Genomic DNA, 23,952 nt, shown 5'->3' on the forward strand with positions numbered 1-23,952 from the left:
GACTCCTGTAGAGTGTAAATGAAAATTCATTTCTTTATCAATTATTTCAAGCGGGCATACTCTATTCCAATAAAGCTGACCTAACAGATGTTCCCTGTACATGGCAATATATAAAATGCCGTTTCCTTTCTCTGCACTTTTATACAAATGATCTCCCATTCCCAGAATATATACCCTCTTCTTTTCTGCTTGGTAGAATCCTTAGTTGTCCTTTTAAGACACATCTCAGATGTCCCAGGTAAACAAAGTCTTTTGTGTTCTCTTTATGTTTAACAGTTCCCTCCCTCTTGAAATTACTTTGTATTTACTTAGTACAGTCCATGCTAGGTCTTTTTAGTAGGTATAAAATTATTATGGAATCATAGATTTAGAGCCAGAAAAGATCTTAGAGATAATTGACTTCAAACCTTTCCTTTTATAGATCAGAAACCGAAGCCAAGAGAGAATGAGGAATAACATTCATATTAATAACCTGCATTGATATAATACTTTGAGGGTTGCAAACATTTTGTATAAATGTCTTATTTTATTTTTATGAGCTATTATTGTTTTTCACATTTGAGAAAACTGAGGCAGATAGAAGTCTTTACTTGTTCAGGTCTAGTAAGCCCCAAAATGAATTTAATCCCACCTTCCTGATTCCTGGTCCTCTATCCATTATACCATGATGAGTGCCATAAGAACAACAACTTTCATTTTTTATCTTCACACAGCACCTGGGACGTAGTATAGGTGCTCCAATGTTTGTGGAATCAAATCCTATCCTAAAATCCTCCACAGACTCTACCAGTCTTCCCACATATCAAATTCTGGTCTTATCACTACATTTTAAGACTTTAGATAAGTTTAGCTATCCTTATCAACTTCTGGCATTTATCTAACTTTCGTCCAGTCAGGCAAAGTTCCTCCCTGTCATTTATAATATATCCTATCCTCAGTCTTATCTCAGATTATTCTTCATGCCTGAAATAGACCTTCCCATTATTGAATATTATTTTCTTAAGAATAGTTAACACAGGTCTTTTTTCTCTATCTGCCAAAATATCTCCTGGTTTTATTCATACCTCCATAATAAATCATTTTCTAACTAAACTGAATATTTCACAAATGAATGACTATTTATTACTTTATGAAAAATAAGTTACCCATTACTATCAGCTAATAGTATCTAAGTAATTTGCATAGTAGTTGTGCTTAATTTGACCTTTCCATTTCTAACTATTGGCATATTTAATTAAGTGACATCACTGTCTTTATTAGGATATATTATCACATAAAAATAGTATTTTCTGAGTTCGAGGTGATAAATTCGCACTTTTTAGTTTTCAACATTAGCTTTCACTTTTTGTTGTTATGTCCTTAAAAGAAGACTGAACAATCAATCAAACAAATGAATCATTAACTTGGACATGAGATATCAACAGCAGCACCATTTACTAGTTTGCCGATCAAGAGGCATTAGCTCATAGATTTTGGATTTTTTGGCCACATGTACTTGTTCTTGCATCTCCCACAGAGTAGAAAACCAAATTTCTCTGTTCAATATAAATGGTAATAATGATGGTTATATGTTATAGTGTTAGAATTAGAGAGTGTCTAAAATGGATAAAACAGAAAAAAATAATTAGATAATTTTGGAAAGATGTTACTTTAGCTCAGGACTGAACCACTAAGGTCGTAGTTGCTATTTATTTGTTTCTTATATTTGAGCATTTTGAGTTGGTTTCCCTCTTAAGGAAGTAACCATTGAAAATAAATGGGAAAAAGATAGCATCAATGAGAGAAAAAGCCAGCTGGCAATGCTTTTCCTAATGCTTTAAGCAGCTATTGCCAGTTTTTAAGTCATGATAGTTATTTATTATCTTCTTGGAGAAAATCGAGATCTTGTCCAAATCCACTTGTGTCTCCCTCTAGGAAATGAGCTGTTGATGGGTCAGCCCTGGGAAATCTATTGTAACCTTACAGAACATCTTTCCCATGCTTTTTGAGTGAGTGGCAAACCCATTGGAAGGGCAGGAGGAAGATATTTCCTTTTAAGCTATCCTCCAATCCCCATAATTCTGTGCCATGGACCCCTTTGGCAGTATAGTGAGGCTTCTGAACCCCTTCTTAAAATGTCTTAAAATGCATAAAATAAAATATACATTCTCACAAAAGAAATATAATTATATTGAAAGATAATTATCAACATGTATTGGTCAACCTGCCATTTGGGGGGGGGGGGAAGGAGGGGAAAATTAGAACAAAGGTTTGGCAATTGTCAATGTTGTAAAATTGCCCATGCATATAGCTGGTAAATAAAAACAATTAAAATGTATATAAAAATAAATATAGTTATCAAAAATAAGTTGTTTTTTAAGCTCAGGAACTACCAGGTTAAGAATTTCTTTTCTAGCTATTCCTTGAGAGAAGTTATTTTTCATTCATCACATCTACCAGAGCTGTGATTAGGAATTTCTGCATCTGGCTCATAACAAGCTGAATAATACCCTTCCCTCAGTTGGAGAGTAAAAACTCTGCCCTGTAATAAAGAGTAAGAAATCTCAGGATACTTGTCATCTTGGGACCTCACCCTGCCATTAGGGAACTTATTATTTTTAGCTTATTATCCTTGACCAGTGCTTGAGTTCTATGTTGAAGATATGGAAATGCTGTCAGATATTTCCAAATTTAGTAACATGGGCCACAATCCTGATCACCCCGCTCTGCTTATACCCCTGATTCTTTGTTCTCTTCACACCTCCTAAAATGGAAAATGAAAGCAATTTCAATATGCCCCATGGATATCTTCAGATAAGCCCTAAATGTTGGGGCATACCAGTAGGAAACACAGCACTGAAATTCCAAGATGGTAACCTTTCTGTTCTCCAGACTCTCAGAAATTCCACTTCTCTTTCCCTGAGTGTTTTCATACATTTTCCTGGGGTTATCTCCCGACCCCTTGCCTGCTTCTCTTGTCTCATTTTAAAAGTGCACATAGTGGGTACTCAGTAAATATTTTGAAAATTTTAGTTTAATTTGACTTGATATAATAAGTTCCACTAGTTTGTCTTCTATTTACTGTTTTCTTTCTCCCAGGATCAGTGTTGCTGCTATTTATTCCTGTGACCCTGCCCTTTAGCTGGGAACCACAGCGGTCAGCCTGTAGACACAAAGCCAACACAAATAAACCCAAGATGTTAGAAGATTTAATGAGTGGCTTTTCTTATTTATTCAGCATTTATACAGTGTTCAGGACTGAGGGCTAATACATTCAGGCTCTACTAAAGAGTAACCAACTTCTATGATGAGGATACCCAGGGAACATATGGAAACAATCCAAATCTGACTGAAATGTAAGGATATGTATATTCTATATAGTAAGTGCTTAAAAAATACTTGTTGATTGATTAGTTAGTTGGTGGTTACCCAGTATTCATAGTGCATATGGGCCAGAAGAGGAGATGTCTGGAACAAAAAGGCCTTTCTAACCACCCCCTCAAATCCCAATAACATCCTGGAGGTGGTTGCCTACTCATTGATCCCATTCCCATAAGGTCTGCCTTGCCAGGGCCAGTAGACCAATGCAATATAAATATTGTGCATTCAAAACCCAACCTGTTTACTGTTTTTTTTTTCTGACTCCCTCTCTTTGGAGTATGTGTAGGGAGGAGGGAAGTAATTCATGAGGAAATAATGAGGAATTTAAGCAGGAATAAACATTTTTTTTTTTTAGGAGAAAAACAGTATGGGTTCTTAAATGGTTTATTGGTGAGTCATCTGTGAACCAGCAATATACTCTAATTATGGAACAACTTATCCATGGAGAAAATTAATTATAGACTCTTTTTCTTAAATGAGACATTAAAAATAATTTTTAAAAAGAAGTATATTTGTTCACTTGGATTCAGATAACTATTTTTGACCTCAATGCATTTTATACTAAAATGTGTGCATTTATTAAATAACTACTACATGCAAGATGCTACAGATAAAACAGCAAGATATAAAATATTCCTCATCCTTGAGGAGCTTACATTCTTCTGGGATAATATGACATATAATTCATATAATATTATTCATTTAATACTAGCATTCATATAATACTATTTATATAATACTACAAAATTGGGAAAATGTTTTATATGTAGTATTTCCTTTGAAAGAATCTTGCTTTATTATAGTTGTGTTTTTGTGCCCATTTCATAGATGGGCCATCTGAGGTTTATAGGTGAAGAGATTTGCCCAATATCATACTTCTAGAAAATGTCAGAGGTGGAATAAGAACCAAGCTGAGTTCTCAGTGTCATGTTATCTTTTATGTGATTCGAGGTTCCCTTCCACCCAAGGATTCTGGGTAAGGGTCTAGCTCTAAAATGTTTAATTGCTCTTTTTTGGTTTGCTGTCTCCACCTAGGAATTTAGCTCTAAAGAAATCTCCAAATGCTTACTCTGCCTAAGGGTCCTTTACCAAATGTCTTCCATAGTGCTGTTTGTAACTCTTATGAATAAAGTAATTTTAATTCTAGATTATTTGAGATAATTTTAAAAAATTATGGAGACACATATTCAGAATGGGAATTGAATTCAAAAAAAGGGAGGAAAAATAGTATATTCTGATCCCTCAAAGAAATATTAAAGAAAAAAAATTAATTACAAAACTACTAGACTTCCATTATTTGGGTTCCTTTCTTCACTCTCCCAAGATACTTGAACAATATGAGAATAATGACTGCTCAAAAATTGTTCATTTGCTTACCAAATAAAGTTTGGACTTCTTAGCTTGACATTCAAGACCCTTCACAAGTTGACTCCACTTTACATTTCAAAGCTTTATGAGCTCCAGTCTCTAGTCAAACTAAATTACCCATCATTCCCTCAACATTCTTTGTGCCTATCTATCTCTAGTCCATTCCTTCTGCTATTCCTTGGAATACCTATTCCTCTCTCACTTTTGCATATAAAAATCCTACATAGCCTTCAAGACTCAGCACACAGCATACCCCTTTCTCTGACTGTGAGGAATGAACTCCCCCTTTCTCTGACTGTGAGGAATGAACTCTCTCAACTCTCAGCTTCTACAGACTTGTTCATACTACTCATAAGGCCTTTAATCACTGCCTCATATTAATTGAATGTTTTCATTAATGGGACCTTGGGAACCAAATATCTTTTAATAAAGTCATGGGTGGTGAAGGAGTAGAGTATAAAATCATTCTACTCTCTTTAAAGTTGTCAGTAGCACTGTGGAGGAAATCCTGTGGAGGAAATCCTGTGGAGGAATTACTGAGAATGATCTTAGACACAGGTTAAGGTAGATAAAATACTTCCTTCATTTTATATATTAGACAATAATTGTGGATAATCACTGCAACTTTGAGGCATAGGAAATTCACTAGAATTGGTTAGTTAGATGGTACAATGGATAAAATGCTCATCTTCCTGATTCAAATCCAACCTTCAGCATGTAGTAGCTGTGGGACCCTGAGTAAGTCATTTACCCTGTTTTTCTCAGTTTCCTTATCTGTAAAATGAGCTGTAGAAGGAAAAGCAAACTACTCCAGTATCTTTGCCAAAAAAAAAAAAAATCCAAAACAGGTTCATGAAGAGTCAGACTTGATTGAAATGACCAAACTACAACAAAAACTTATTAGGAAAGCATTTTAGAGGTGCTGGCTGAGAAGAATGTGATTCTTCATTGTTTCTATCAGAGGACTCTGCAGAAAGAGGAAGAGACTTTTACTAAAGAAGTTAAGCAGGTTTTGCCCTAGATTCTTTAAGAACAAAGAATTTGCCTCATATACTTGTTCCTGGCATGTTTTGAATTTTTTTTTTTTTTTCTCATCAGGTTCCCTCCCATTAGTCCCATTAATCAGAGGTGCATCAGGTAGGTGCAAATAAAGTGAAAAGTGAGGTCTAAGGAAGGTCTTTTAGCTGTAAAGAAGGGGAGAATACTTGCCTGGAGTGGAGGTGTTCCTTATTGCCCCAAAGTAGTTCAGGTTTTCCCCCTCGATTCATTTCCTTTTCCCAAGTTCAAAAATCTGCTCTAGCTCTGGACTACTTCCTCTTTTCAAAAATGATATTGATTCTAAGGGGAGGGAAAAGACTCACAGAGAATTCTTTCTCCCTTCCTTCTCAAAGAGGTGTGTCCTGGTCCTGTCTGCCTGAAACTACATATTAATGCTTCAGGAGCTACAGATAACCCAGCAAGATTATGTGTGCCAGGTAGTTAGTTACATAGTTTATGATCTTTATTATTTTTTTAAATTTCCACTAGAAAAGTATAAGTTGCAACTGTACAAGAGTTATGTTGGAAGCAAGGTTCCCTTTGACTACTCACTGAAAAGAGGCACCCAGAGGTAAGCTAAACCCTGCCCAATTGACCCTTCAGTCTCCTGTCCTGGGCAGAGATAGCATCTTATTTAGCATCGTATGTTCCTCTAGTATTTAGTACAATGTCTTGTACGTATTGGGTACTCAATAAATGTTTATTTGATTTGTTGAATGAGTGAGAAAAATGAATGGAGGAAGTTATATTAAACAGTCTTGACTCTCTTGGGCTTTGTAGGGGTAGAGCTCAGAGGTGAAAATTTAGTTCTTCTTAGTGAGATTAGAGAATGAAGATACAGGCAATTATTGACGTAAGTCTGAAAAGAAAAGTTAGAAGATGGAATATGGAGATGAGAGCAAACCTGGATAGCTGGACATGGGTAAATCTTTCCAATGGACTATCCTAAATCTGGTTCTTGATCCTCAACTTCTAACTTAATGAATCTGGCTTAACTTTTACATTTTATGAATGAAGAAACTGGCCCAGAATAGAGTATTAACTTGCCCAAAGTCATTCAGTTAATAAATGTCAGAGCTAGGATTTGAAGATAGCTTTTCAGATTCCAAATCCAGCATTTCCCCCCACTTCATCTTCTAGGATAATATTTTTGATTATATTATATGATGTCATGTTATATTATACTGTAGTATATTACACTTGTATTATATTAATTGTATTAAATATACATATATATGTATATATATATATATATATATGTATATATGTTCCCTTTGGGAACACAATATGTAAGTTTGTTTTACCTCTGCAGACCTTTTCTTCTCTCCTTGAATCACCATCATCCTCTCCATAGAAGAGAAAAAGGTCTACTTGCTTAGCTCAGGCATTTGGTTGTGCAACCTATCCGTAGCTCTCCAGAAATCTCTTGCTATTGAACCTGAGTTAAGAAGACCTTAATTCAAATATAACCTTACATACTTACTAGTAATGTGATCCTGGGAAATCTTTGTTTTAGTTTTTTAATATGTAAAATAGAGCTAATAATAATATCTGTCTCCTAGGATTCTTATGAGGAAAAAATGAGCAAACATTTATAAAGGATTTTCCAAACTTTAAAGTGTTAAATAAATGCTATAATTAGCTATTTTATTATTAATCCAGTTGCCTTGGTAGAACTACTTTCCACAATAGAACTTTCTTATGCTTATGAGATCATAGGATTATCTATGTGTGTAAATATATACATTTTTTTGTTCAGTCATTTTACTTGTATCTGACTCTTTGTGATAGCATTTGAGGTTTTCTTGGCAAACATATTGGAGTGCTTGGCCATATCTTTCTCCAGTTTTTTTTTTTTTTAATAGATGAGGAAACTAAGGCAAATAGGGTTAAGTGACTTACCTAGGGTCACACAGCTAATAAATGTCTAAATCCAGATTTGAACTAAGGAAGATGAGTCTTCTTCTTGACTCCATGTTCAGTGCTCTATCCACTGCTCCATTTAGGTGGCCAAATTCATATGTATATATATATGTATATATATATATATATATATATATGTACATATATGAATACATATGCATATATCTTGTAAATAAAAAGCTATTATATGCATGGGTAATTTTTCAGCATTGATAATTGCAAAATCTTTTGTTCCAATTTTTCCCCTCCTTCCCCCCACCCCCTCCTCCAGATGGCAGGTAGACCAATACATGTTAAATATGTTAAAGTATATGTTAAATACAATATATATATACATATCCATACAGTTATTTTGCTGCACAAGAATAATCGGACTTTGAAATAGTGTACAATTAACCTGTGAAGGAAATAAAAAATGCAGGCGGACAAAAATAGAGGGATTGGGAATTCTATGTAGTGGTTCATAGTCATCTCCCAGAGTTCTTTTGCTGGGTGTAGCTGGTTCGGTTCATTACTGCTCTATTGGAACTGATTTGGTTCATCTCATTGTTGAAGATGGCCACGTCCATCAGAACTGATCATCATACAGTACTGTTGTTGAAGTATATAATGATCTCCTGGTTCTGCTCATTTCACTCAGCATCAGTTCCTGTAAATCTCTCCACGTCTCTCTGAAATCATCCTACTGGTCATTTCTTACAAAACAATAATATTCCATAACATTCATATACCACAATTTATTCAGCCATTCTCCACTTGATGGGCATCCACTCAGTTTCCAGTTTCTGGCCACTACAAAGAGGGCTGCCACAGACATTCTTGAGGTGGCCAAATTTATATGTATAGTCATATATATTTCTTGGTATGTATACTTATATTTTTAATATATTATTTAGACAAATCTTATGATTTGATTAATGTAGAGAACTTTAGGTCAGTAAACTTTTTTAATTGATATAAATTGGCACCTTCTCTGAAGTTTAAGTCTCAAAGTTGATTTGCTCAGTCAGACAACTAGCATTCATCAGAAGCATCACTTGAACTCAGTTCCCTGACTTTACTCACTACACTAAAGCTCTTCTTTCTGCCAAGGTTAATTTTTCTTATTGTTTCCTTGATCCCATTTTCTCTCCTCTACTCTGGGACTCATTCCTCATTCGCATCTTCTTTTTCCCCCCTTTTCCATTGGTTCCTTCTCCTCTGTCTACTGAGGTTTCCTCTAGTCCCCCTAATCTTCCTTTGATTTTTTGGGAGTATTCCTATAAGCTACATGTTCCGTTTCCTTTTTCTTATAGGTTTCTTAAAAGCATAATTTATATTATTTCACTATTAATTTGTTCCTCAACCTAAATTTATCATTTCTGAAATTGTTGCCTCTATGATAACCAGTGGCACATTCTCCCTCAGACCTCTACTTGTTTTGATATCCATGGGCTTTTTCTGAACTTTTACCTCCCTTGATTTCTCTATAGTATTAGAATGTGAGATGAACCCCAATAATCTCTCCTTCTTTGATAATGTGTTATCTATCTGTTCTCCTGCTTTTCTAATATCTCTTTCTTTTTTTTCCCCTCCCATTTTTTTAACATTAGAATTTTTCCCAAGATCCTTTCTTCTTTTCTCTACATTTTTCTTCCTTTCTTATGCACACTATTCCAATTCCACATCTTACTCCCAGACTTCTCTCTATAAAGATTTAGGCTTAAATTTATTTTTTTTAAATAGTATTTTATTTTTCCAAATACATGTGAGATAGTTTTCAACATTCACTTTTGCAAACTTTGTGTTCCAATTTTTTTCCTCTTTCCTCTCCTCCCACCTCCTCAGGATAGCAAGAGATCCAATGTATGTTAAACATGTTCAATTCTTCTAAACATATTTCCATATTTATTATGTTGTGCAAGATCAAAAGGGAAAATAACACAAGAAATAAAAGTAAAACAATAAATAAATAACAATAATTTTAAAGGGGAAAATACTGTGCTTTGATTCACATTCAATCTCCATAGTTCTTTCTCTATCACAAGTCTATTGGAATTGCCTTGAATCACCTCATTGTTTAGAAGAGTCACATCCATCACAGTTGATCATCACATAATCTTGTTGTTACTGTGTAGAATGTTCTCTTGGCTCTGCTCACTTCACCTTGCATCAGTTCAAGTAAGTCTGTACAGGCTTTTCTGAATTTAGCTTGTTCATCCTTTTCTTATAAAACAATTATATTCCATTACATTGATATACCATAACTTATTTAGCCATTTCCCAGCTGATGGGCATCCAATCATTTCCAGTTCCTTGCCATTAAAAAAAGAGTGGCTACAAACATTTCTCAGGCTTGAATTTCCAACTGCCACTTACATGATCCACTGATTTTCCCAGGATCACACAGCTAGGATATATTTGAGATCATGTCTGAACTTAGGTCTTTCTGACTCTAAGCCCAGTACCCTATTCAATGTGCTCCCTGGCCATCCACAATATGAACAATGAAAATAATAATAACAATAATGATAATAATAATAATAATAGTATTACATAGTGCTTTAAGGTTTACATAGCACTTGATATATATTATCTCTCATTTGATCTTCACAATAGCTCTAGGAAGTTGGTGCTATTATTATCTCTAACTCAATTTCTTTCTCTGTATAATGTGGATCTTAATGTCCCCACTTTCCAGGGTTGTTGTGAGGATCAAATGAGATAATGATTATAAAGCACTTAGCACTTTTCCTGGCACATAATAAACACCATATAAATGTTGCTCAATCTCATTTTTAATTGTGTTCAGCTTTTCATGATCCCATTTGGGATTTATTAGCTCTTTTATTGTTCAGTCTTTTTTTTTTTTTTGGACTTTTTATGAGATTTTCTTGGCATAGATACTGGAGTGGTCTACCATTTCCTTTACCAGATAATTTTGCAGATGATGAAATTGAGGCAAACAAGGTTAAGTGACTTGCCCAGAATCACATATCTAGGAAGTGTCTCAGGCCAGTTTTGCTCTCAGGAAGATGAGTCTTCTTGTCTCTAGGTCTGGCATCCTATCCACTATGCCACCTAGTTCCATAAAAATCTTAGTTCTTCTTCTTATTGATTATAAATGTCTTAATTGATGTAAGGGGATTAGGGTGAAACTTTGCTGATTTCAGTATATAACTTAGAAGTTGCTTTGAGTCTATTATAGCATTAATTTATTTGTCAGCAGATTATACATATATAGCTGGAAAGGACAGAAGCAGCCCTCTATTCCAGCTCTTATTGTACAGATAGGTGGAGGTGGAATTCTTGCCCAGGGTCACACAAGTAATAGGGAGTTCAGTCCATATCCTCTGACCCCAGAACTAGCACTCTCTGACTTTCTCATAAAATTTGATTACAGAAAAAATTACAGAATATTAAAGTACAGAGACCATTTTGGCTAAAGGCCTTATATTTTTAATATATTATTTAGATCAGTCCTGTGATTTCATTAGGTAAACAGGATAAAGCCTGGGGGGTGTATCTTGCCCAAGGTCATAGAATCATAAGTAGCAGAGGGAGGAATGCTAATGAGGGCTTCATTTCAAGTTTTCTGTTCTTTCCCTTAAAGTGTACTGAACTTTCTAAGTGTCTGGATTATGGATAAGCAAACAGAATTTACTGTAAATATGAGATATGCTTACCCCCACAGGTATCTTTTGCTTAATGGAATTAGTAAATTTGCCAGAAAGTGGACTTGTTTGTACAAAGCAGATCTTATCTGACCCTCTGGTTTTTTGTTTTTTTTTTTCACAAAAAAGACTACTTTTTTTTGCACTTAATAGTATTTTATTTTATTCTTCCAATTATATGTAAAGATAGTTTTCAACATTCATTTTTATGAGATTTTGAGTTCCAAGTTTTTCTCCTTCTCTATTCCTTCCCCAAGATAGCAAGCAATACAATATTGTTAAACATATTTCCATATTATCCTTGTTGTGAGAGATGAATCATAACAAAAGGAAAATAACCAGAAACAAAAATTAAATTTAAAAAAGTAAAAATAGTATGTTTCAATCTGCATTCAGACTCCATAGTTCTTTCTCTAGATATGGGTGACATTTTCCATCATGAATATTTTTTAATTGTCTTAGATCATTGTATTGCTGAGAAGAGCAAAGTCTATCAAAGTTGATTATCTGCACGTTGCTGCCACTACTTTGTACAATGTTCTCCTGGTTCTGCTCACTTCACTCAGCATCAGTTTGTGTAAGTCTTTCTACTTTTTTTCTTAAACCCATCTGCTCCTCATTTTTATAGCTCAATAGTACATTTATATTCTACATTCATTTATACTACCATTACAGTCATACCACAACTTGTGACTTATTTTTGTTTGTATCCCATCAGTGTTATGGTAGTAGGGGCTTTCTTTTGTGACATTATAGAAAGATGCCTATGGTGTAGAATTCTTGGTTTTAGTCCTGATCTAAATACTAGCTTTGTGACCAGAGCAAAAATAATTTCTCTTTTCTGGACCTTAATTTCTTTTTCTGTAAAATGCAGAGGTTAGAACAATTGACCTCTTAGGTTTCTCCTAATCAAAATCCAGATGTTTTTGAACTTTTAGACTACAGATTAGAAAGTGGGCTAATTGTGTAGGGGACCCAGCTTTGTGATAAATTTCTTGATTGTAAACTATGTTTGTATGCATAAAAATGTCTCTATGTGAGTAGCTAGATGATACTGTGAATTGGGCTCGGAATCAGAGCCCTTGAGTTCCAATCTGGCCTTAGACACTGACCTATATGTGATCTAGTTATGTGATCACTTTCCATTGTTTGACTCAGTTTTCTCATGTGTTAAATGGGCTGGAAAAGGAAATGGCAAATCACTCCAGTGTCTTTGCCACAAAAACCCCAAGTGGACTCACAAAGAGTAAAACATAACTGAAAGCAACTGAACAGCAGCAGTTCTCTGTCTCTATCTATGTCTCTATCTATCAATCATATATCTTTTTACACTGCTGACTCAATAACATCAGAAAGGCTATCTTTTTTTTTAGTTTATTTTTAATTCACATTGTTTTATGAATTATGTTGAAAGAGAAAAATCAGAGCAAAAGGGAAAAACTATGGGAAAGATTTAAAAAGAAAAACAGAACAAAGACGTGAACATAGCAAGGCAATCTTTTATAGAAAAAAGAACAGACAATATGGTAGATCTGTGAGGTTTATAATCATTGGACTTAGCTACTTAAATCAGTAGCTACTAGTATGGAGTAACTTGGCAGAGAGTGACTTAAAAGCTTAGGTTTGTACTTTATCAGCAGAAGACATAGATATCCATAAAGTATAAAGACTCTTTTAAAGCTCAATTTGATAGTGGATATTGAACATGAAAGCCTTTAGGCCAGTGCAAAAATAAAACAAAAAATGTGGCTCCTATTTGAATATATCTGATAGTAAAAATCATTTTATTAAAAAAAAAACATAATCTGTAAGTTTCTTGAGAGCAGCAACTGTGTCTTATAGATGTTTGTATTTTTGGCACATAGCATGATGCCTTGTACACAGTGGTCACTTAATAAATGCTTGCCAAAATGCTAAAGTAATCATACAAGAGGATGATATCATTGACCTTTCACTAACAAGACACATACTTTTGCTTCACCAGTTGTGATGATGAGTTTGTGCTGATTCATCTACACAATTCTGCCTGGTCCTCTTAATGACATTGGCAGATGTCCTCAAGACAATTTGTTGGCTGAGGATGAGATGGTTCATGCTTGTGATCCTGGTCACCAGGGAGGCTGAGATTGATGAGTCTCAAGCCAAGGAGTTTTGACCTGCAGTAGGTGACTATGTAGATTGAGTGCCCAAACTGTTTGTTATTAAACTCTGGGGTTTTGAGGGGCTATTAGGTTGCCTAAGAAAAAATGAAGCTGTCCAGATCAAAAATGACATAGGCCAAATCTCTAATGACAATAAATAGTGAAATTGGTCTCATAAGTAAGCTTTGCACTCAATCTTTTGGGTGAGATAAGGAAATCTTATCTTTGAAAAGGAAAAAAAAATGATGGAGTGCCCTGCATGTAGTACCACTCCATCACTGATTCATTAATGAATGAAGATTCATAGTAGCCAGGGAGTTTAAGTGACTAAAACAGAGATAGAACTCATTCAAGCCTGATTCTAAAATATCTGTTAATACACTTGGTAGCTTAAGGGGAGCTCTGAAAATGGTTCTTTCATTCCCTTTCCAGTTTTAACTTGGTAGCAGTTATGGCAGCATTCTAAGGATTAATTGGTGAGTATCAGACTACAGGGATAGAGTGGAGAAAGGAGGCATATATAGGTTGATTGAAACAAAAGGCTTGAGATAATTGGAAAAAGATCAAACAAACCCTGGTTATTATAAAATAGTTGGAATTACTCAATATTGGAACCTTTGTAGATATACAATAATTTAAGGCTACATAGTCTGAAAACTACATACAACAAAGGGAAATGTGACATGAGAAATTCTGTGTTATCCTTGGAGAGAGGAATTGGATGGTAAACATACTTGTCCCTGTTCTTATGCTTAAAATGAGTCATCTAGGTCAATAAAGTTCTGTTCATTTTTGAAAGGTTCAATTCCTATGATATGTCATTTTAACTTTCTATCAGATATAGTAAAGAAGGTCCATGAGTGGAACATATGATGGAGAGGGATACAAAGTCAATAGACTCAGAAGAGTGTATAATCTCTGATTTGAAAGCATGATTTTTCTTTGAGAGGAAGTGGTAATTGGCTTCTAAGGGCTTGGATGGGTGTCAAACCTATAATTGTACTTACATTAACACTATTTTCTAATCAAAAGAAATGATTATAGGACTTCAGAAGAAACATCAGAAGCCACCTAATTAACTTACTCATTTTACAGATGAGAATAGGCCCATGCAGTTCAGTCTAGACACAGACACAGACACACACACACACACACACACACACTCTTACATTTATAAATTTATATAATTATTATATTTATCTACAATGAGCCATTCCATCTATCTGCCTATCACCTTTTCTAAAGTACCTTTCACCATTATGACTTGGATACTTTTGTTAGAGAAACCATTCAAAAGGAAAATCAAGTTCTCTGGACTTTGACTAAACAAAATCAAATGGGGAAAATGAGAAATAAGCGTGACTTAAAGTTTCTAGGAGTGTCATGTCCTTATTGCTAAGCTGAAGGCTTGGCTGGGAACAAAAGGCTTGGCATCTTTGCTGAAATGCTATTAATTCTCATTTAAGGGAATCTGCTGTTACTCCAGGCCATACCAAACCACAAGTGAGAAGACAAAAATCTCTGCTAACAGAGGTTTGGAATGAAGCCAGTCTTTAAGTACTGAAGCCAGATTTTTTTTTTCAAAACTAAATTGGGCTGGGCTTGTCATATGCAGGGGATGAACACCAAGAGGATGCTAGAGCAATTGCTGGGTTGAGAAGGAAGAGGAAAATTTTCTTAAAATTAGGCAAAAGAAGCCCTTCAAAGGGACCTATAAACAATCAATCAGTAATCATTTATTAAGTATGTACCATGGGTGAAACATTGTGCTAGATGTTAAGGAAAGGAATTTCAAAATAAAATAAAAACTGTCTCTATCCTGGAAGATTTATGTCCCATTGGGGAAACAACAGGTACCAACATATAATATAAATATGTAGTTTGTATATGTATGTAGCCTATAGTATGTAGTATAAAAATATAAGATCATTTTATGGGGAGGGAACCCAAAGCTGAGAGAATCTGGAAAGACTTCATGTAGACTCTGAATGGGCATCTTATGGCTTGCCTTCCCATTGATTAAGGGAAGGGCTAGAGAGAGGGAGAGAATTTGCCATTCAAAATCAAAAAGTGAATGTTGATAAATTTAAAAAAAAATACACATAATTTAGACTATGTGGCTTGAGTTGAGTTTTGAAAGAAACAATTGTATAAAGATCTGAAGTCAGTAGCTAGGAGATAATATGACAACAGAGAGAAAGGTTAATGAGAAATAGAGATCAGAGTTTAATACCCTTGATACAGTAGACTTACAGGTATTAAAAACTCCCTCCACTGACGTTAATCAGCAACAGGTTTCTAACATTCTTTTAGAGTTTCTTCCATTGTGAGGTTGAGTAATTTGCCTATCATCAGAGATGATCAGAGATCATCACTCTTTGTCTTGAGAAACATGGTAGATCATAAGACTAGAAGGGAGGTTCACAAATGGGCCCTTCAAGTCAATGTCTTCATTTAAATCAATGGTGGAATAAACCAGAAAGAGAATCAAGACTAAAGGAATGCTTTGCAAATTATTGATTTTAAGTTTTTATTAATATATTTTGTGTATCACTCATATTTCCCATTGCCTTATTTTTCATACCATCTTTCAGAGCCATTCCTTTAAGAAAATAACTGAAAATGAAGAATTTGAGTATATGTACTTGAATACATATACACATACACTTAGATATACACACATTGTATATAAGTATATATACATTTCTCTCTCTCTCTCTCCAAATGTAACACACACACACATTATATATATATATATATATATATATATATATATATATATATATATATATATATTTAATATACACTTTTTGTTATTGAATTGTTTCAGTCATGTCTGACTTTTCATGACTCCATTTGGGTTTTTCTTGGTAAAGATACTTGAATGATTTGACACTTCCTTCTTTGGCTCATTTTTGCAGATTAAAAAATACTGAGGAAAACAAGATTAAAGGACTTACTAAGGAGCACACAGTAAATGTTTGAGGCTAGATTTGAACTCAGAGAGATGAGTTTTTCTGACTCCAGGTCTGGCATTCTTATCTACTGCTCCACCTAGCTGCCCCATACATATATATATACACAACATACTCACATAGGTATGCATATTTATGTATATACATATATACATATATTTATATGTGTACTCATATAAATATGTTATATACTTACAAATATGAGTATATATATGAATATGAGCATTTTGCTAATATCTACTAAAGCTTAAGTGTAAGTACTCAGCAGGGATTATTTCATTTTTTGTCTTTCAATAAATCATCTTGAGCATATGTTAAATATATACTATGCCAAATGCTGTGCTAAATGCAAGGGATATAAAGAAAAAGCAAAACTAATCACTTTGTCTATTTAACATAGTGTCTAACACATAGGAGATGCGCAATAAATATTTGTTGATCGATTAATTGGATGATTTACAAATTAATAAATTTGTCCATATTTTAGAGAATATAGTGGATAAAGAGAAGGACTTAGATTCAGGAAGATTTGGGTTCAAGATCTGCCTCTGATGCATAAGTAATGATAGGCAAATTACTCAACCTCACAATGGAAGAAACTCTAAAACAATATTAGAAACCTGTTGCTGATTAACATCAGTGGAGGGAGTTTTTAATACCTGTAAGTCTGCTGTATCAAGGGTATTAAACTCAGATATAAAGGTGGCCACTTAACTCTACATAAGCCCTTCAGGCTACATATTGGCTTAAAAAAACACACAAGTTGACAGATTTCTTTTTATTGTTATTATTAATACATCAGTGTGTTAAAAATCATATAGGAATTAGATTTTAATTAGGTTCAGGTCACACTGAGAAGTGTTGTGGGCTGTATGCAGCCCATGGGCCACATGTTTGACAACCTCTGCCCTAATAAAATCATAATAAAATGATCTATTTATACTACCTCCTTACTATCTGTCATTTTTGATGCTTCTGTTCAAAGAAGGAATAAAAAATTTATTGGGGTACCTTGGGCAAATTTTGAAAATCTTACCACGTTAGCAATTACCTAGTGGAGCCTTTACCATAACAGATCTTTGTACAAACTAATGCCTTTGCAATGATGGGGAGAAAATTTTTTTCAAAATTAAGATATGGACTTTAAAAAGTCATGTTAGAAAACAGCACATCATTGTCCCCTCTGTCACGATGAGCACTTTGTCTAACCTTTACCCCAATTCTACATCTGTTCTTGAACTAGGAGTCTTTTTATTTTTATTTTTCTCAAGTTATAAAGAATTGGGCAACTGACTTGGGTCTGCTTTCTGAGGAAGGCCAGCTTAAATACAAAGATGTTCATCACCAGTAGACTGCTTACTTGATGATGAAATCTTTGGCTATGGCAACCCATGAAACAAACAATCAAACCAATACCAAATGGCCCTTGATCCAGTGTAACCCCTTCCACTTCTCTAGTAATAGTTCCAGAATAACAAAGAGAGAATCAGAGAGTGCTAGGAATCATGTTTTTTAAACTATCTATAAATCATTTAACTTTTGGTATTTTGATGGTACCAGATCCTTGTCCAGTGACCAATATGTAGAGACACTTACAGAGGAACTATCTCATGTTAGATTTGACATTCTGGCTACATATGCAACTAGGAGACCAAAGAAAGTTACAATTAAATGTAAGGATGCCTTGCATATTTTTCTTGGAGAAACTAAAATAGTTTGCACTTTCATCATATGTCTAAAACATCATTTCAGAAGACTATGTTTATTCTCTGTCTTGGTAAACATTTGCCAAAAGATCACCAAGTAGATGATCGTTGCTTATATACCAATTTCTGTTCCAAGAGATAAGGAAATTATTTAAAACCACTTGTGAAAACCTTTCAAATTAAATTAAAATATACTTTAATATTTGCTGAATTAAACATAAAGGTGCACATGGAGGATGAGACACAAAAAAATATAGAAAATTATGTCTCAGAATTAAGAAAGAAAAAATCCAGAAATATATAGTCTATAAAGAAGTTCCATGCCTCTATTTATCATGTATACTTTGTCCAAGAAGAGGATTAGGAGGTTCTAAGGGGTGGAGATCCCTGAGTAATACCACAAAAATGAAACTGATATTATCTTAACAAGCAGGAGGAAGTAACTGGTTACTAATGTCAGAATTGTTTCTAAGTCAGCTGTGAAAGTACAATACAACTGGTTGACATTTTAGGATAAAGATAAAAAAATAACCACTGTTTGAGGTTATATAGGATTGGCCACATTGTAGAAAAAAGAAAAAAACATTAGAAAAACTAAGAAATTCATAGAAGACAGAACTCAAGAAAGAATCCAGAAATAAAACTCATATCTTCAAATTCCTATTCACAAATGTACCAAATGTGGTTAAGAAGTAAGATAAACTCGAGATCATAATTCAAAGAACAACATTTGATTTCACAGGTATCACTATTAATTCATGGCATGAGACCTATTATTTCAATATGCTTCTGGAAGAGTCAAAGTTTGGAAGAGAGAGAATTCAGGGGTAGGTTACCACAATCCTAGCACAGTAACATGACATGATAATAGTAATAGTTGTCCAGACATCTGTCTTCTAAATCTTCCTCTTTGCCAAGAGCACAGCAGCTAATATTTTCTTAATTTGCCTTAGTAATAATTTTATTCCTCAAAAAATTGAATTAACAAAGGGAAATTCTATTTTGCATCTCACCAAGGAGAAATTGTGTCAGTGAAAATGACACAAAAGTTGTAAGGAAACTATCATTTAATCTAAATCTAAATTTGTGATAGAATTTTTTTTATTAAAACTTTTTTAAAATTTGCAGTTCCTAGTTCTTTCTCTTGGAGAGAAGCAAGAAAAACAATAGCCTTTATATGTATGAAGTCATGCAAAACACATTTCTTCGTTAGTCATGTTAAAAAAACAAAAAAAAACCAGGGAAATAAAAGGGGAAATATACTTTGTTCAGCGGTCTCCATTCTGGGATTGTCAGTTTTCTATTTAGTTGGGAAAGATTTTGCATCATGAATCCTTTAGACTTGTAGTAGATTACTGTATTGACCAAAGTTATAAAATTTTTTGTAGTTGATTATCTTTACAATATTGCTTTTACTGTGGAGATTATTCTTTGGGTGCTGCTCACTTCACTTTGCATCAGTTTTTCCAGATTTTTCTTAAACCACCTCTTCATCTTTTCTTACAACACAATAGTATTCCATGTGAGAGAGATTCCATGACATGAAGATGGATAGAATCAGGGATAGAGCCTAATATGCACAATGGATTGTGAAAAAAAAAAAAAAAACTTTTTTCAAGTCCCAATTATGTTATCTTCGATAGGAAGCCTTTCCCATTACCTCTTAATTCTGGTTCCTGTTTCTCTTGATTTCCTTTTTATGCTATATATAGTTTCTCTGTACAAGGAATATTGTCTCCCACTATTAGATTATGAGCTCCTTGAGGACAAGGACTATCTTTGGCCTTTCTTTGTTATTCTAGCACTTAGCACAGTGCCTAACATATACAGGGACCTCTTTACTAATAAGTACAAGATAGACATAGCACTATTTTGGAAAAAATATTTGGAAAAAAAGTTTGAAATTTTTAAATCTGCAAGTACATTAGTACTTGATGATAGCTTCAAAGCCCTATTCTATAAATATATTAGGGACAGCAAGGGGGCATGTAGGATAGCATGCTAATCATGGAACAGGAAAACTTGAATGCAAAAATCTATCTCAGACATTTAGTTGTGTGACTCTGGTCAAATCACTGAATTTTACTCAGTCTCTGTTTCCTCATCTACAAAATGGAGATAATAACAGTTCCTGCCTTGACAGGGTTATTATAAAGATAAAATAAGATAACATATATAAAACATTGGGCAAAACTTAAATGTCTATATAAATGCTAGGTATATGTAAATGTGTAAGTCTTCAAAAAAGTAATTTTTTGCAATTTTGCAATTTTTCTTGCCCTTAGGCAAGAAAAAATCTATTGAGTACAGAATTTTTCTTATACACCCACTTTCACAATCCAGTTTTCTATCCTTCTCATTTATTCTTACTTCCTCTCTGATAGAGGGAGTAAAGCATAGTAAAAAGAACAAAAGGATTGGCCCTAAAGGAACTAGGTTCCAATGCCAGCTTTGCTACTTATTACCTGTGTGATCTTTGATAAGTAATATCCTTATGGACCTCAAATTTTTCATCTGCAAAATGAAATGAGATAATTGGTCCAGATCATTACCAAGATCCCTTCCTGTTCCAAGTCTATGATTTTATATATAAAGAGGAAGCAGCTGCCAAAAGCAAATATTTTTGGCACATTTGTGTAAGAAAAAACCCAATAAGTGGTTTAATTAAGAAATACTGTCTTATAGAAATATAATCACAAATACCCATGATCTGTAAGATTAAATTCCATAATTAAATTATGAGAATAATCAAGAAAGTAATTTAAATTAAATGATTATTCTTTTAAAAAAATATTCTGGATAGGATAAGTGGGGAGTGTGAGCAATCCAAAATGAGGATCATTCTGTGATAAAGTGACTAATGTTGACATAAATAAGCAACATTGGCCATAAATACTTTCAGGGCAGGTTATAGAGACAATAGAGAGTTTCTCTCCAAAGCCTGAGAAGCAAATCCTAGTGATTGTTCACAGCAAGCTGAAGGATAAGAATTTTCAGAGAATAAATTTATCCATATGAATTCAAGGAAATGAGAGAGTCTCTACTATGGTTAATCCTTTAGACCAAGGTTTCTGCCAGTACAGCTGGAGAACATTCAACAGAGAGCCCACAGCTGGCCCAGAGAATAATACTATGTAAATACCCAGCATCCTGATTACAGGAGCTAATGAAGCCTATCAAGGAGAGGGAAACAGTTGTTGGATTCTGAGACTATGTGATAAACAGGCCCAGGTGTTCTTAACCTTTCGGGTGAATGTGACAGGGATCCCTTTGACAGATAGGAGTCAATAATAATAATCTCCTTATTCTGAGAATATTAGCTTTAAATGCATAGAATGAAATATATAGAATTATGAAGGAAACAAATTGTACTGAAATGTAGTAAATTAACGAAGCATTTTTTAAAAAACAAATTCAAATATCCAGGTTAAGAACTCCCTTGATTAGGATCAGAAAAGATGCCTAAGGGGATTGTGTTTGTTAAGAATACATATGTGTTACAGGTAAACATTTTCCCTACTTTTCCATTTTGCTCTTGAAATTTAATTCAGTGGAAGAAATAGTACCTGCCTTCAAGAGCAACAGGAAAGGTGGGCAGCCCCTTTGTATATATCTCTCTCTCTTTTTTTTTCACTCTCCCTTCAGTGCTAGTCAAGAAAATTAAAGCCACAGTCAAAACAATGCAGAAATGATTATAAAGAAATTTTAGAAAAAATCTCAATTGAGCAGAGGGGGAAAACTATATGAAGCTCTCACTTTGAACCAATGAGCCATAGCAAGCAGATTTTTCATTTGGGGCAACAACTTTGGAATTTGATTCAAAACACAGTGAATGATAAAGCGAATAGTACATTGGAATTGGAAACAGTACAACTTGGGTTTGAATCCTTAACAGATACTATCTATGAGACCCTGATCAAGTCACTTCACTTTGTGCCTTAGCTTCCTCAATTACAAGAAGTTATTAATGGTGTCTTTCTCACAGTGTTGTAGAGATCAAATGACAATAAGAAATTCTCCTCAACATAAATTAAGCTCTACATAAATGTCAGCTGTTGGGAGAAAGAACCAAGATGGAGTATTAAAGGCAAGAACTCCCAGTGCTCTCCTCTAAACCCCTCCAAATACATTTAAATAATGAAATTATAGAGTGGCAGAAACCACTTTTCCCACCCCAATTTTCCCCTAAAACAAATTAAAAGGTCATCAGGAACCAAGGTGAGTGTAGAGTGCAAAGCTTGAGCAGGTCTTGTAGCAACTGAATCAATAGTAACAGTTGTGATTTCTAGATCTCTTGGCCCACAAATGGTAAGATAATTAGTCAATGGGTCAGAAACATATTTACAGGAGTCCCTTTGCTTGCACCAGGGGCCTGCTCTGTTGTATTACCTATACTTAGATCTGGGTCATAATCCTGGATCTTAATCCAAGTGAGAGGAGCATTAAAATATAAAAACTTGTAACCACAAGATAGTAGAGACCCTCATCATAATTCCAAAGTTGAAAAGAGTGTTTGTGGTTGCTCACAAACAAGTGCACAATACAGGAGAATAATAAACACATATCTTCCTAAATCATACTATCTTGGAAGAAGCAAAATCTTATAGGTCCTTAGAATTACCTTTGAAAACAGTTACAGAAAAAAGCCTGAAGCTTGGGACAATGCTACCTTCACTGTAGAGTCATACTTTACCAAGCATTAAAAGTCAAGAAATCAGTTGTCAAATGAGCAAATAACAGAGGAAAAAAAAAAAACTCTGACCATAGAAAGTTACTATGGTGACAAGGAAGATTGAAACACATTAATAAGAAGACAACAAAGTCAAAGCTCCTGCATTCAAAGCCTCAAGGGAAAATGTGAATTGTTCTCAAGTCATAGAAGAACTCAAAAAGGATTTTTAAAAATCAAGTAACAGAGGTTGAAGAAAAATCAGGCAAAGAAATGAAAGTGATACAAGAAAATCATGATAAAAGAGTCAATAGCTTGTTAAAGGAGGCATAAAGGACACTGAAGAAAATAACAATTTAAGAACAGAATAGTTTAAATATTGAAAGTGGCACCTAAATACAGTGAAGATAAAAGGGCCCTGAAAAACAGAATTGGCCAAATGGAAAAAGATATATAAAAATTCACTGAAGAGAAGAGCTGTTTAAAATTTTTTTTATTTATTTATTAAATATTTTCCCCAGTTCCATTTAAAACAATTTTTACTTTTTTTTTTAAACTGAAGCAATTGGGGTTAAGTGACTTGCCCAGGATCACACAGCTAGGAAGTGTTAAGTTTCTGAGGCCAGATTTGAACTCAGATCTTCCTGACTTCAGGGCTGGTGCTCTATCCACTGCACCATTTAGCTGCCTCCAATTTTTACATTTTTAAAACTTCTAAGTTCCAAATTCTCTTCTTTATCCTCATCTCTAGCCCCCATTAAGAAACTACATGTGAAATTATGCAAAAACATTTCCATACAAGTCATTCTGTGACAGAAAACAGATTTCTCATTCCAATTTAAATATAAATAAAGATAAAAAAAGAGAAATTATTGTTCCAGCAGTATTCAGACACAACCAGCTTCTTCTCTGGGTATGGATAGGATTTTTTATCATAAGTCCTTCAGAGTAGTCAGACATCATTGTACTGCTGAGAATAACAAAGTCATTTATACCTGGTCATCCTAGAACATTGCTATTACTTTGTGTACAATACATTTCACTTTGCTTGAGTTCATGGAAGACTTTCCAGGTTTTTTTCCAAGAGCATTTTGCTCATTATTTCCCATAGAACAACAA

At 34.2% G+C, this 23,952-nt stretch overlaps 1 protein-coding gene across 1 annotated transcript in view; it reads left to right on the top strand.

The window, feature by feature from the left end:
* The first annotated feature begins 6,107 nt into the window (after positions 1-6,107).
* The window catches only part of ADGRF1 (adhesion G protein-coupled receptor F1), a 68,101-nt gene continuing 50,256 nt past the window's right edge, over positions 6,108-23,952 (top strand). Inside the window, 2 exon segments of the mRNA XM_074310724.1 lie at positions 6,108-6,337; positions 11,805-11,919. Coding sequence (XP_074166825.1) covers positions 11,878-11,919 — 42 coding nt within the window. The 5' untranslated portion in view covers positions 6,108-6,337; positions 11,805-11,877.

The sequence above is a fragment of the Sminthopsis crassicaudata genome, chromosome 4 (genome assembly GCF_048593235.1).
Source record: "Sminthopsis crassicaudata isolate SCR6 chromosome 4, ASM4859323v1, whole genome shotgun sequence".
NCBI classification, from domain to species: domain Eukaryota; kingdom Metazoa; phylum Chordata; class Mammalia; order Dasyuromorphia; family Dasyuridae; genus Sminthopsis; species Sminthopsis crassicaudata.